Below are 13,696 nucleotides of genomic sequence, written 5' to 3'. Positions count from 1 at the left end.
CACATGCCAGCAAGGTGATGCTCAAAATCCTACAAGCTAGGCTTCAGCAGTATGTGAACCGAGAACTACCAGAAGTACAAGCTGGGTTTCGAAGAGGCAGAGGAACTAGAGATCAAACTGCCAACTTTCGCTGGATCATGGAGAAAGCAAGAGAATTCCAGAAAAACGTCTATTTCTCCTTCATTGACTATGCTAAAGCCTTTGATTGTGTGGATCACAACAAACTGTAGCAAATTCTGAAAGAGATGGGGGTACCAGACCACCTTACCTGTCTCCTGAGAAACCTGTACGAGTGTCAAGAAGCAACAGTAAGAACCAGACATGGAACAACCGATTGGTTCCAAATTGGGAAAGGAGTACGACAAGGCTGCATATTGTCGCCCTGCTTATTTAACTTATATGCAGAGTACATCATGAGAAACGCCAGGCTGGTTGAATCACAGGTCGGAATTAAGATTGCCAGGAGAACTATCAACAACCTCAGATACGCATATGATACCACCCTAATGGCAGAAAGCGAAGAGGATCTAAACAGCCTCTTGTTGAGGGTGAAAGAGGAGAGTGCAAAAGCTGGTTTGAAACTCAACATGAAAAAAACGAAGATCATGGCATCTGGCCCCATCACTTCTTGGCATATGGAAGAGGAAGAAATGGAAGCAGTGACAGATTTTATTTTCTTGGGCTCCAAGGTCACTGCAGACGGTGACTGTAGCCATGAAATTAAAAGATGCTTGCTCCTTGGGAGGAAAGCTACGGCAAACCTAGACAGCATCGTAAGAAGCAGAGACATCACCTTGCCGACAAAGGTCCGTCTACTCAAAGCTATGGTTTTCCCAGTAGTAACGTATGGCTGTGAGAGCTAGACTATAAGGAAGGCTGAGCGCTGAAGAATTGATGCTTTCGAACTGTGGTGCTGGAGAAGACTCTTACGAGTCCCCTGGACTGCAAGGAGGTCAAATCAGTCAATCCTAAAGGAAATCAACCCTAAGTGCTCATTGGAAGGACAGATACTGAAGCTGAAACTCAAATATTTTGGCCACCTAATGCGAAGAGAAAACTCCCTGGAAAAGACCCTGATGCTGGGAAAGACTGAACGCAAAAGGAGAAGGGGACGGCAGAGGATGAGATGGCTAGATAGCATCACTGATGCAATGAATATGGACTTGAGCACGCTCTGGGAGAGAGCGCAGGACAGGAAGGCCTGGTGTGGTATGGTCCATGGGGTCACGAAGAGTCGGACATGACTGAACGACTGAACAACAACAACAACAACATACCAACCTGCCTGCTCCCAAAGATTAGAAAGGGAGGTACCTACAATGGAGACACAGTTGAGGTGAAAAATATGGGACCTTCTCAGTGGCTGCACAAATATTGGGAAACACCATGCCCCATGAACCACAAGAGTACCTCTTTGATGTCTTTCACTGACTGGTGAAGACACTTCTATTCCTGCAGATTTTTGCCTGCTAAGTGTTTGTTTTATTTAAAGTTTGTTTTTATCTGTGGTCTTGCTCTATGTGTTTTTATTTACTCCATATTGTCCATTGTATTTTTTAATTAATTCATAATTTTATATTGTGGTTTTAAATTGTTATGAGCTGCTCTGCATGGTACATGGTCACTAGAATGGTGTTATATAAATACATGATTTTTTCCCTCTCTCTTTTTTTTTTTTTGGAGAAGCATACACAAAACAACTATGATGGCATACATGAAGTATGCAACAATTTAGGAAACTAAAACCTAGATTTGCCTTGATTTAGAAAACTAAAACCAAAATGAGTTTGAAATAAACAAATAACATACACAGCTTGGGATCAGGCAACGTGAATGACCGCGTTCTCCCATACAAGTCTGCCTGGTTCTTATCTTCTGGAGAGGCCCTTCTTTTGAGAGTGCTGCCTTCAGAGGCATGTTTGGTAGCAAGGTGAGAGAGAGAGAGAGAGAGAGAGAGAGAGAGAGAGAGCATCTTCAGTGGCTGCTTCCAGACTGTGCAACTCCCTCCCAAGGGAGGCTAAGTTTGCTTCCTTTCTGTCGTCCTTCTGCTGGCAGGCAAAGACCACTTCATTTAAGGAAGCCTTTACCCTGTAAATTAGTCTCTTGGGTTAGGTGCTGTTTTTAATAATACTTTCTTTTCTATGTTTTTATTGTATTTTAATGTATGGTTTTATTGTTTTAATCCATTTTAATTCTTTCTGTAAGCTGCCTTGAATGACAATTTTTGGTAGAAAAGTGGAGTACAAATAAAATAAACAAACATGGGGAAGAACAAAACTTAAAGCATGCAAATTTATATGATGGTGCATTATTAAACCACAGAAATAAGTTCATAACTGAGGGCTATGTAGGGCGGATACAGGCACACAGATCTTCTGACGTAGCAACTAGACTCTTTAAAGTGATTATGAAAAACACCTTTAAGGTGTCATTCCTATATCCATTTACTTGAGAGTAAGCACCATTGAACCCAATGAGCCTCACTTCTGAGTAGACATGTATAGGATTGCTCTGTAAGTGAAACATGATTTGCAATACGATTAAGAGAAGGTTAAGCATGCCTAAAATTAAGTTGTAGCCCTCTGTGTGTCTACTCTGAAGTAAGCCATGCTGATTTCAATGAAACTTATTTTCAGGTAAGCATGTACAGGGTTGCAACCTAAGTCACGTTGAAATAAATTGGGTCAACCATCATGACTGTTAAATCCAATTTATTTTAGCGAGATGCGTGCACGATTTATTTATTTATTTATTTATTTATTAGTAAATTTATTAATCGCCCATCTGGCTGGCCACCCAGCCACTCTGGGCGATGTACAACATACAATAAAACAGTTTAAAACAATAAAATTCTACAATAAAAACATTTTCTAAAATACCCTAACCCACCCCAAATGCCTGCCTGAACAACCACGTTTTTAATGCACGGTGAAAGCTCATTAAAGAGGGGGCATGACAGAGTTCCCTAGGGAGGGAGTTCCACAGAGTGGGGGCCACCACAGAAACTATCTCGATGTAACTATCTCCACAGAATTCTGCTCATGGTGAAGAGGAACCCTTTCACAACATCTAGCCAGGTCAAGAATGCTCTTGCGGAGGTAGGCATGTCATTGTCAACATCTACAGTCAAGAGACGGCTTTATGAATGTAAATACAGAGGCTTCACAACAAGGTGCAAACCACTGGGAACGCACAAGAACAGACAGGCCAGATTAGCCTTTGCCAGCAAACACCTAAAAAAGCCTGCCCAGTTCTGGAATAAGATTCTTTGGACTGATGAGACCAAGATTAACTTGTACCAGAATGATGGGAAGAGAAAAGTATGGAGAAGGAAAGGAACAGCGCATGATCCAAAGCATACCACATCATCTGTCAAACATGGTGGAGGCAGTATTATGGCATGGGCATGTATGGCTGCCAATGGAGCTGGGTCCATTAAACTGGTGTTTATTGATGACCTGACTGCTGATAAAAGCAGCAGGATGAATTCTGAAGCGTAAAGGGCCATACTTTCTGCTCAGATTCAGCCGAATGCTGCCAAACTGATAGGACGCCGCTTCATATTGCGGATGGATAATGACCCCAAACATACAGCAAAAGCTACCCAAGTGTTTCTCAAGGCAATGAAGTGGGATGTTCTTCACTGGCCAAGTCAGTCACCTGATCTCCACCCAATAGAGCATGCATTTCACTTACTGAAGACAAGAGTGAAGGCAGAAAGACCCACAAACAAGCAGCAGCTGAAGGCAGCTGCAGCAAAGCATCTCGAGGGAGGAAACTCAGCATTTGGTCATGTCCACTGGTTCCAGACTTCAGACAGTCATTGACTGCAAAGGATTTTCATCCAGGTATTAAAGGCGATCCTTACGTTTAAACGATGTTGGTTTGTTCGATTACTTATGAGTAGGCAAGGTGGAGAATTCCGCCACGGATCTCGGTGAGGTCGAATGCCAGCGCATTCGGCCCCCCGAAATCCATGGCAGAAAGAAGCCCCCCGCCCACCCACCCCCACGAAATGGGCCCGGAACGGAGCCTACCTTGGTCGGCCGTTCCGGTGCTCCTTGAATGGTGGCCGCGTCTGCAGCCGCAATTCGCATTTTTGGAATGGCCATGATAGGCTACGTAAATACTTACGTAGTCTATCACGGCTAACGCAGGGACACCCATTTGCGTCCCTGCAGAGGCTGTGATAGGCTACGTAAATATTTACGTAGCCTATCACGGTGAAAAAGGGAATGCAAATGGCGGCTGCCGTAGCCACCGCCATTTGCGTTCCCTTTTTTTTGCCGTGATAGGCTACGTAAATATTTATGTAGCCTATCACGGCTAAAGCAGGAACGCAAATGGCGTAGGGAACACCATTTACATAGCCTATCACGGGCCGGTGTAGGGACACAAATGGCGTCCCCTACACAGGACGCCATTTGCGTCCGCAGCAGCCCAGCAGCGGCTGGAGGCCGCGCTGCAGGTTAGCCTGGCTGTGGAGCGGAGCGAGCCGGGCAAGATTCCAGGGGGGAGGAATGGATCGCCTTCCCCCCCGTCGAGGATTCCGGGGGGAGGAATGGATCGGCTCCCCGCACCTGCGGAACCCGGCAGAGCCAGGTAAGCGGGGTTTTGTACACCCCTACTTATGAGCCACCAACGATGGGTGTGTGTGTATGCCACTGGCTGTACTTCCTGAATGGTTAGTGCCCCACTCTTGTCAAACCCCTTGAATTACAGCTGAAAGTCCTGACTTTGCTTCCATCTGGGTGTGTTTCCTTTCAACTTCAATGTGGTGGCATAGAGAGGCCAAATGCCAAAACAGTTATCCTTGTTCCAATATTTCTGGTCCTGACTGTATATATATCCCATAGTTTCATTGTTTTACTTTTTTTTTTTTAACATCCATTACTTTGCATCAAGCCAAAGGAGCAAGAAGTAAGCTTATCTTTTCATATATCTGCTTGGTACATTTCCACTTAAGGTCATCCAATCACTCTCTTTGAAAACAGACAAAATTCTGGTGTTTTATATAATGCAGCCCACTCAGTCATCTAGCTGAGCTTTAAAAAGAGCTAAAATGCTCCTTGTCAACAGCTTGATGCACAGAAGGAAAAATACCAATGCTAAGAGAATTACATGGATGAAAAACATAAAGACCATACAAAGCAGTTATTAGGAAACAAAGTGATAAAATAAATGTAAGCATAATTGAAAGCAAGTATTTACTTAACTGTTAAGTGGATTCTGAACAGGCATACCAATCCATAGCTACTTTGCAAGATATTGACTTATTCATTGCTATAGTAACCATACTGTTGAGATCCAGATGTCTAAACACAGCAACATAATTTAAAACATAATTTCAGAATTTAGGGTTAGGACTATTGTTACGAGGAGTTTATGACAGGCTGAGCAGATTCATTCTAAAGAAATGATCATTACATAAGGGGGTTTCCAGAACACCAGGATATTACATTCATGGCAAGCAACTTCCTCTGTGAACTCTAGATTTTTTTTTGTCCAACTTTTCATCTGCATGTTTTACAAAACTTTAGAAAGTGATTAAAATACAAACCAAACAGCATGATTACTTTTTCAGAATAGAAGGAATATAAAAGAATAGAGAGTAAGCATTTTAATTAAGGAGGCTGCCTTTAGGAGATGTGGAAACGAGAGACGTGAATTGATATATAGTTCACTTTCCACAGACCCATATTCTGTGCTATAAAGGAAAGGTTCAGTGCTCATAAATATGGCCTCTATTTGGAGTAGTAACACTTGATGGATTTAATTCAACTGATAATTAAAAGAACATTAACAACAAAAACAATGTACCTGAATCCAATAATTGGACACTCCTTACAGATGTTGCACTTGGCTTGGTGTTTGGCTGTTTCAGCAGCAGCCACCCTATGCAAAACTGGCAACCATACCATGGACTGAGGCTCGAGTCGCATCCAATCCAGAAAAAGGGCTGCCTCAATTTCAGGCTTGTTATTGGCCTACAAGAGATTGGAGAAACATTAAAGGACTGAGGAAAAAGTTACATCTTACAAATAATTTATCCCTTCAATCCATTATCTTTCTGATACCATTCCCTTTGCTCCTTTAATTTTCAAATGGTGACAGAACAATATGTTACCACAGCAAATGTGTGTTCCCAACACTGTGTGCGAGTGTGCAGGAGTAAATAACTACTCCTAGGAATTGTTTGTAATTTTCCCTTCCATTTTACTGCTCTGCCTTGAAATTTGCTCAATTTGTGCAATTTCCTCCTCTGTTTTACTGCTCTCCAATGAACTTTGTGTAACTTTTGCAATCCTGCTCACTGCTCTATACCCTCATGTACATCTGACAGCTAAAGAAGGAGCTTTAGGACTGAGAGGAACCGAGGGAGAAAAAGGCTATAGGAAGCCACTGAGCGGGCCATTGTCTGTCTGCAGTAAGGGACAAGCCACCCACCCACCATGGCTTCTTCTCAGGGTGGCTTAGAGTGACATGCAAACACGCCCGGTGATTAGTTAGTCTTTATAGGAACAAACAGGGAGAACCATGTACACAGGTAGAGGTTTCTTTGACGTTTCTATTGCTAAAGAGACAAGCTGCATTTTTCTCTGTTATTTCAATTTGGTCCCAGGAGCTATTCGAAGTGCATCAGGAATTACCAGTACAGCTGAACCACAACTTGAGAGTCTCTGATCTAATCTGCTGACTTCTTACATACGCTGTGTAACGTAGGCATAAATATTACTATAGACGTTACTATGGTGATAATCAATGCTTATGCAATTTCATTCCCATACTCTAAATACATCCATACATGTGTACACACAGATATTAAACTTTAAAGGCATGACTTTAATACCCATATAATCTAGGCATTACCATGGGCTGATAGCGAGCAAGGATGGGCAAAAGCTAGACTAGAATCTATTGGTATGGCTCTGGATGATTTGCAGTAAATCAGTACTCCCAATTGTTTAACAAAGACAGCAAAATAGACTCCCCCCCCCCCCCCCGGCAACGTTTCCCAAATTAGGCTAAAACCCTGATCGGTAGCAAGGCAATTGAAGATTTCCACTTTTATATGCAAATGTGACGAAGCAAACCTCCCCCCTTTTACTAGAACTGCCTCTAAACAAAAGGACATGGCCAGACATGTGGAGACAACAAAATCCTGTCACATGACTCAGCTTATGTTAGATAGGAACTACAGGAGTCATCTGAGGATGCATAGCAGATTCTCCCAAACTATTAATGGGTCAGTTTGAATTTCCCTCTCTGGGAGTTTTTATCTTTGCCTGTAAAAGAAACGTCCTTTGTCTTCGGGTAGCTGGCAAAGAGTCAAGGCAAAACTCTTCGATGCTCTGGAGTCCCAGGTGGGCCTCATTGCTCCCTCCACTTAAGCTGCTTTGGTGAGTTACTCTAAGGATCCTGATAGATTTTAATTAGCTAATTTGTTATTAAATATTAATATTCCAAAACAATACCTGGGTAGTGGCAGCCTACCTCTAAAGAACATAGACAAAAGGGTGTCTTGCAGCCTGTCTGACTTGGAGGTGCAGACATCCCCAAACAATGGGGTGACTTGTCACAGCAACTCATCCCATTTTATTGCTGACTAAGTATGGTAGCTACTATCCAGTAGTTTACATCTGTATACCCCCCCAACCACTGGTTAGTAGACTTTGGAGTAGGCCTTCTAGAAAATAACCAAATAAAGCCCCGGTCCATATGATAGGGTTTTCTACTTTTTGTGCTCTGCCTCTACTTAGTAGCACCACAGGCATCCACTGGTAATGGCTGAGTCAAGTAGCGCAGGCTAGTCTCAAGCGACCTTGTTACACTTTGTTTATGGTATAAGGAAATTAATTTTTGCAACATAGAAATGAAAAAGTGATAGCATCCCAAGTAAGGATCCAAACAAATACGAAGATTTGTGTAGACTGTGAAAAGTGAGGCTGGTTCTCTAGGCACCTTTTTTGTTAACAGTAGCGAAGACGCTATTTATATACGTAGGGTGTTAGGGTGGATCAGAGGAACAGTGAACAAATGTATTTGGAGGGAAGCAACACAAGCTATCACATCAAACAGCAGGCTGTGACAATTATCCAGAAGTAGACCTACTGGTAAGTGTCTCAAGCTGCTATTTCAAGTGGAAGGGAAGCACATCTACTTGTGAATGAATGCCACAATCTGTTATTTCAAGCAGCAGGCTAGAGCACCTACACACTCAAGCAAATAAATTCACAATTGAAGTGCCCCAGACTAGTGTATCAAGTGGTAGACTGGACTATCTACATAACGGAGGTACTTGTGAGTAAGCATCCCAGCCAACCATTTGTCCATAGCTATCCCAGACTAGTATTTCAGATGGTAGACTGGACTATCTGCACAACAGAGCTACTTGTGAGTAAGCATCCCAGCCAACCATTTGTCCATAGCCATCCCTGATACAGTCTGCAGTGGTTAAGAAAGCCTGCTCATATTGCATGATGATTTATATACAGATTCAGCAAAGTCATAGGGCAGAGTGCTTGTGGGACTCTACTAATTCAGATTGCAGGTAGGGAAACCACAGTGTGGAAAGCTGCCTCCTGTATGAAAGTAATACATCACAAGAAGATTATAATAGGACCTGTCCCTGACCCCCCTGGCAAAGGCGAAGTACAGGCTGAAGGGGCAGGATTGCAGCTTGAGATCGATAGGCATATGGTCAAGGAACACCCAATTACTTTGAATGAGTTCAAATCTCCAGGGCCAGATGAACTGCACCCTAGAGTAATAAAGGAACTGGCAGAAGAACTCCCAGTACCACTGTAGGGCTAATGTTGTTCCTATCTTCAAAAAGGGTAAAAAGGTGGAACCTGGGAACTACAGACCAGTCAGTCTGACATCAATCCCTGGGAAAATTCTGGAGCAGATGATAAAGCAATCCATCTGTAAAAGCACCTTGAGAACAATGCAGTGATTACTCAAAGCCAACATGGATTTGTCAAGAACAAATCCTGCCAGACAAATCTGATCTCATTTTTTGATCAGGAAACCTCCCTTGTGGACTGTGGGAATGCTGTGGACGTAATATACCTGGACTTCAGCAAAACTTTCGACAAAATGCCCCATGATATCCTGATGAGCAAACTAGCTCAAAGTGGACTAGATGAAACAATGATCCGGTGGATCCACAGTTGGCTACAGAATCGGACTCAAAGAGTGCTTATCAATGGGATCTTCTCAAATTGGGGAGAGGTAACGAGCGGGGTACTGCAGGGCTCAGTCCTGGGCCCAGTGCTCTTCAACTTTTTTATTAATGACTTGGAGGAGGAGGTGCAGGAATGCTGATCAAATTTGCAGATGACACATAATTGGGCGGGATAGCTAATACCTTGGGAGACAGAAACAAAATTCAAAGTGATCTTGATAGGCTGGAGCGCTGGGCAGAAAACAACAGAATGACATTTAATAGGGATAAATGCCAAGTTCTGCACCTAGGAAAAAGAAACCAAATGCACAGTTACAAGATGGAGGATACGTGGCTCAACAACACTACAAGTGAGAAGGATCTTGGAATTGTTGTCGATCACAAGCTGAATATGAGCCAACAATGTGATGTGGCTGCAAAAAAGGCCAGTGGTCTTTTGGGCTGCTTTAAGAGAAGCATAGCTTCCAAATCCAGGGAAGTACTAGTTCCCCTCTACTCAGCACTGGTTAGGCCTCCTCTGGGGTACTGTGTCCAGTTCTGGGCACCACACTTTAAGACGGATGCAGACAAGCTGGAGGGGGTTAAGAGGAGGGCAACAAAGATGATTAGGGGACTGGAAACAAAGCCCTATGAAGAGAGACTGAAAGAACTGGGCATGTTTAGCCTTGAGGAGAGAAGACTGAGGGGAGATATGATAGCGCTCTTCAAGTACCTGAAAGGTTGTCACAGAGAGGAAGGCCAGGGTCTCTTCTTGATCATCCCAGAATGCCGGACACAGAATACTGGGCTCAAGTTACAGGAAACCAGATCCCGGCTGAACGTCAGGAAAAACTCCTGACTGTTAGAGCAATACGACAATGGAACCAATGACCTAGGGAGGTAGTGGGCTCTCCCACACTAGAGGCATTCAAGATGAGGCTGGACAGCCATCTGTCGGGGATGCTCCGACTTGCATTCCTGCATTGAGCAGGGGGTTGGACTCCATGATCATGTAGGCCCCTTCCAACCCTACTATTCTATGATTGAAATGAAATCTAGTCATCAATCAATGGCACTTGGCATCTGTGACATTTCGCATTGTCATCTAAAAGGACTTATCACTAAAAGTTAACATCCACTTAGGGTGCAATCCTGTGGAGATAGTTGTCAGCCTCCAAACTCGGAGGCTGATGGCTATCCAATACAGGGTGGCTGGAGCATGAAAGTGACCCTCGCCTCCATGCTCCGGCCACCCTGCATTTTTTGCTAGACAGGCGATTTCGCCTATCTAGACAGAGAGCATTGGAGCGGGGGGGGAGGCTGCGCGCCGCATAGGAAGCTGTGTAATGTAGCTTCTGCAGTCTCCTCCCCTCCCTGCCCCCAGGACCACCCCTTTTTCGTCATCTCATGCTCTATTTCCGAGTGCAGAGACGTAGCCGGCGCTAAGAGAACTATGCTGGCTATGAGGGGACAGGGGAGGGGTTGGGGAGCGTTGGTTCCCAGAAACCAAAAAATCCTATGGCCCTCTAGACTGTGTCTAGTGGCCATAGGATTGTGCCTTTAATTTCTAGTATTTATTGCTGTTGCCGTGTAGGGAGATTTACTTCAGGAATCTGTGTTGTTACTAGCTAGACCATGATCTTCAGGAAGATCTCTCTGGTCATTAGAATTCACCTTACATGCAAAACCCCTTTTATATTTATATTTCTGGTACAAAAAAGATAGTCTCTGTATTGAAATGCTGCAGTGTGTGCTATAGGCAGGATAACAATGATTAGCTCAAAGCATTAACCTGTCCATTTGCAGTTGCTGGGAATAATACACAGAATGGATGAAATCCTTCCTGAAATACCCAAAGATCCATATTAACTCTGCAGATTCCTTTTAGTTCTGTCAATTGTTAATAATATTCACAGTTGCCTATCTAATCATTATGTGTACACCATGTACAATCTCTCCTGCATTAAAATGCATACTGAAGTACATTACATGAAGATTTAAAGCCATACTGAGTAAAGCTTGTCAGGGTCAGACAGTACAGGAGGACAGATAGTTCTTGAATGTTCCCTGAGCTTCTATTACAATTTCTTTAATAATCTCTAAATCCAGTCAAACAGTAACTGAGGGTTTTATATATCAGAAAACTCCAACAGAATATATTTGAAATAACAAAGGGAAACTAAAAATCCACCTGCTGCCAAATCAACATATTTATATGCAACTACCACAGTAATAATGTAAATCATGAAACAAAATTAATTATGCATTTCCAAGTTTACAAATAACAATATGCGATGTCTGATATTTAAATTCATACTGAATTTCAAACTGGAGGGGAGGGGGCAGTTGGCAGATTCATTTGCCAAGAAACATTTGAAAGCTGGGTATTCATTATAACATTATATAATACTAAAAAAATGTTCCTGCCTTCTAAAAAATATAAGACATGCTAAAAATATGAGAAGTTTACCTCATTTTCTTAAAATCATCCTTAAAATCATTTTAAGAAACTGATTATATTTTCTTAGATCTATCTAGATATCCCAACAAAATGTTAATTGGGTTGAATGGAATGACATAGCAAGCCATTCATTAGCTTGATTATATATACTTTTTCTAACATACATGGATTTTAGGACAGGACCAGCAGATTAGTAGAAAATCTGTTTTGTGTCTACTACACTGTCAACATTTATCATTACCATTTTTGCAGATCTTGTCTATCCTGTACATAGTAAGAAACCAACACATAATTTTATAATTGTTTTCTTTAAGGTGGATACAAGGGGAGACCTTTCAAACAAATATTTTTGTATATCTGAACTTCTGTAGGTGTATGTTCAGAAATCAGGGTAAATTGAGAGAGCTTTTTATCACTGTAAATTTCAATATCGGAGCAATCCTATGCGGATAGAAGGCTGCCTCCGAACTCAGAGATGACCGCGTATCCAATGCATGGTGGGAGGAGCCATGGATCATCTCCTCTGTGCTCCAGCCGCCCTGCTTTTGCGGCTAGATGGCAGATTTCAGCTGTCTAGCTGCGGGGTGGGGAGGCCACGCAACACATAGGAAGTGTCATACCAGCACTTACGAATGCCCTGCCCCGCCAATGCCCCCTTTTGCCCTACTCCGCGCTGCTTTTACAAGTGTGGAACGCAGGGATGAGCTGTGCCGCCAACAAGGCAGTGGGGGAGGGGGTGGGGAGGTGCTTCTCTGGGAACCAACCAATCCTATGGCTGTCTAGCTGCTATGTAGCGGCCATATGATTGCACCCTTAAGGTTGTTGACAAACTAGCAGTACAGTTGTCAGGAGAAAAAATAAATATTACAGGACTTTGTATTTCACAGGAAGCTTTAGTGTGGTGTAGGCTGAAATCAATACAAGCTAGCCAAGACTTTTTCATGCTTGACCATGGAACGAGACCAAAAAAAGGGGGGGATATAAACCTTTAGCTACTGTGTTATCCCAATCTCTATTGATGTTTCACTATATGAAAAAATATTCAGACTGTGCTCAGGGAGCAATATAGTAACATAACAGAGTACTGAAAGTATGAAACAGAATGTGTTTTACAGGTAAAGAATACAGGCAAACACAATGCGCCTGTTCACATGTCATGACAGCACACCATGGCTCAATTTACCTGCAGGGGCTGTTGCATCATGCTGGGTGCCCACAGGTGCCATTTTCCAAGGCACCCAGCTTGCTGTGCTTGTCGTAGTGTGTGAACACAGGCGGCAAGGGTTGTTTGTGGGTTAGACAACCCTCAAATAACCCTAAAGCAAGCCATGGGTTGAGGGTTGTCTAACCCTTGGCAAGTCAGTCGCCCACAGGCGCCAGGCAAAAATCGTGCCCTTGGATGCCTGGCACAACCCAACAGCCCCGACATGTAAATTAAGTCATGCTAGGCTGTCATGTCGTGTGAACCAGGTCAATCTAACACTGTACAAACCAGCTAGTGCTGAATCTTTTCATTTGGTGATCCTTTAGGACAATTAAATACTATTTCCTCTGATAGCAAACTCAGCTGATGAAACTTCCAAGATCATAGCTAAACAGGGTACTGATAAACAAAAGGAAGGTATTAGCATCCTCGGGGCAAAGACAGGTTGCTACCTGTAACTGTAGTTCTTCAAGTGGTCATGTAGGATAGTGGAAACTGGTGGGTTTTCCATATCCTTTGGCTTCCCTTTTACAAAGTGTGGCAGTCTCAATGACGTGCCCTTCACCAAGGCAGAACAGGCAGAGAAAGTGCCTGTCTGAGGGCGGCAGCTTTGCCCCACAGCGGGTGGGTGCACTTTTGAAATGGGGCCCTTAGGGCCATATGCCCATGAGGGAGATCGTGAAAGTTGTGACAACAGAAGAAAATAAATAACAAGGAGACAAGAAAGAAATACTTGATAGAAGGAAAGAAAAGAAAAATTTAGGTTTTTGTCAAAAAATGCTTTGAAACAGCAAAACAATAAGAGAGCTTTCCCTACAAGGCACACACAATGGCGGTTGAAAGAGAACTGAGGGAATAAGTGGGA

General features: G+C 43.1%; 1 protein-coding gene across 1 annotated transcript in view; it reads right to left on the bottom strand.

Annotated features, from left to right (window-relative positions):
• The window catches only part of DMD (dystrophin), a 1,907,270-nt gene that overhangs the window by 64,084 nt on the left and 1,829,490 nt on the right, over positions 1-13,696 (bottom strand). Inside the window, exon 67 of the mRNA XM_084843968.1 lies at positions 5,821-5,987. Within this exon, the coding sequence (XP_084700094.1) occupies positions 5,821-5,987 (167 nt within the window). The remainder of the gene's footprint in view (positions 1-5,820; positions 5,988-13,696) is intronic.

The sequence above is a fragment of the Heloderma suspectum genome, chromosome 3 (genome assembly GCF_057233095.1).
Source record: "Heloderma suspectum isolate Gila_16-S chromosome 3, 16-S_ref, whole genome shotgun sequence".
Taxonomy (NCBI): domain Eukaryota; kingdom Metazoa; phylum Chordata; class Lepidosauria; order Squamata; family Helodermatidae; genus Heloderma; species Heloderma suspectum.
This window is presented reverse-complemented; position numbering and strand designations above follow the sequence as displayed.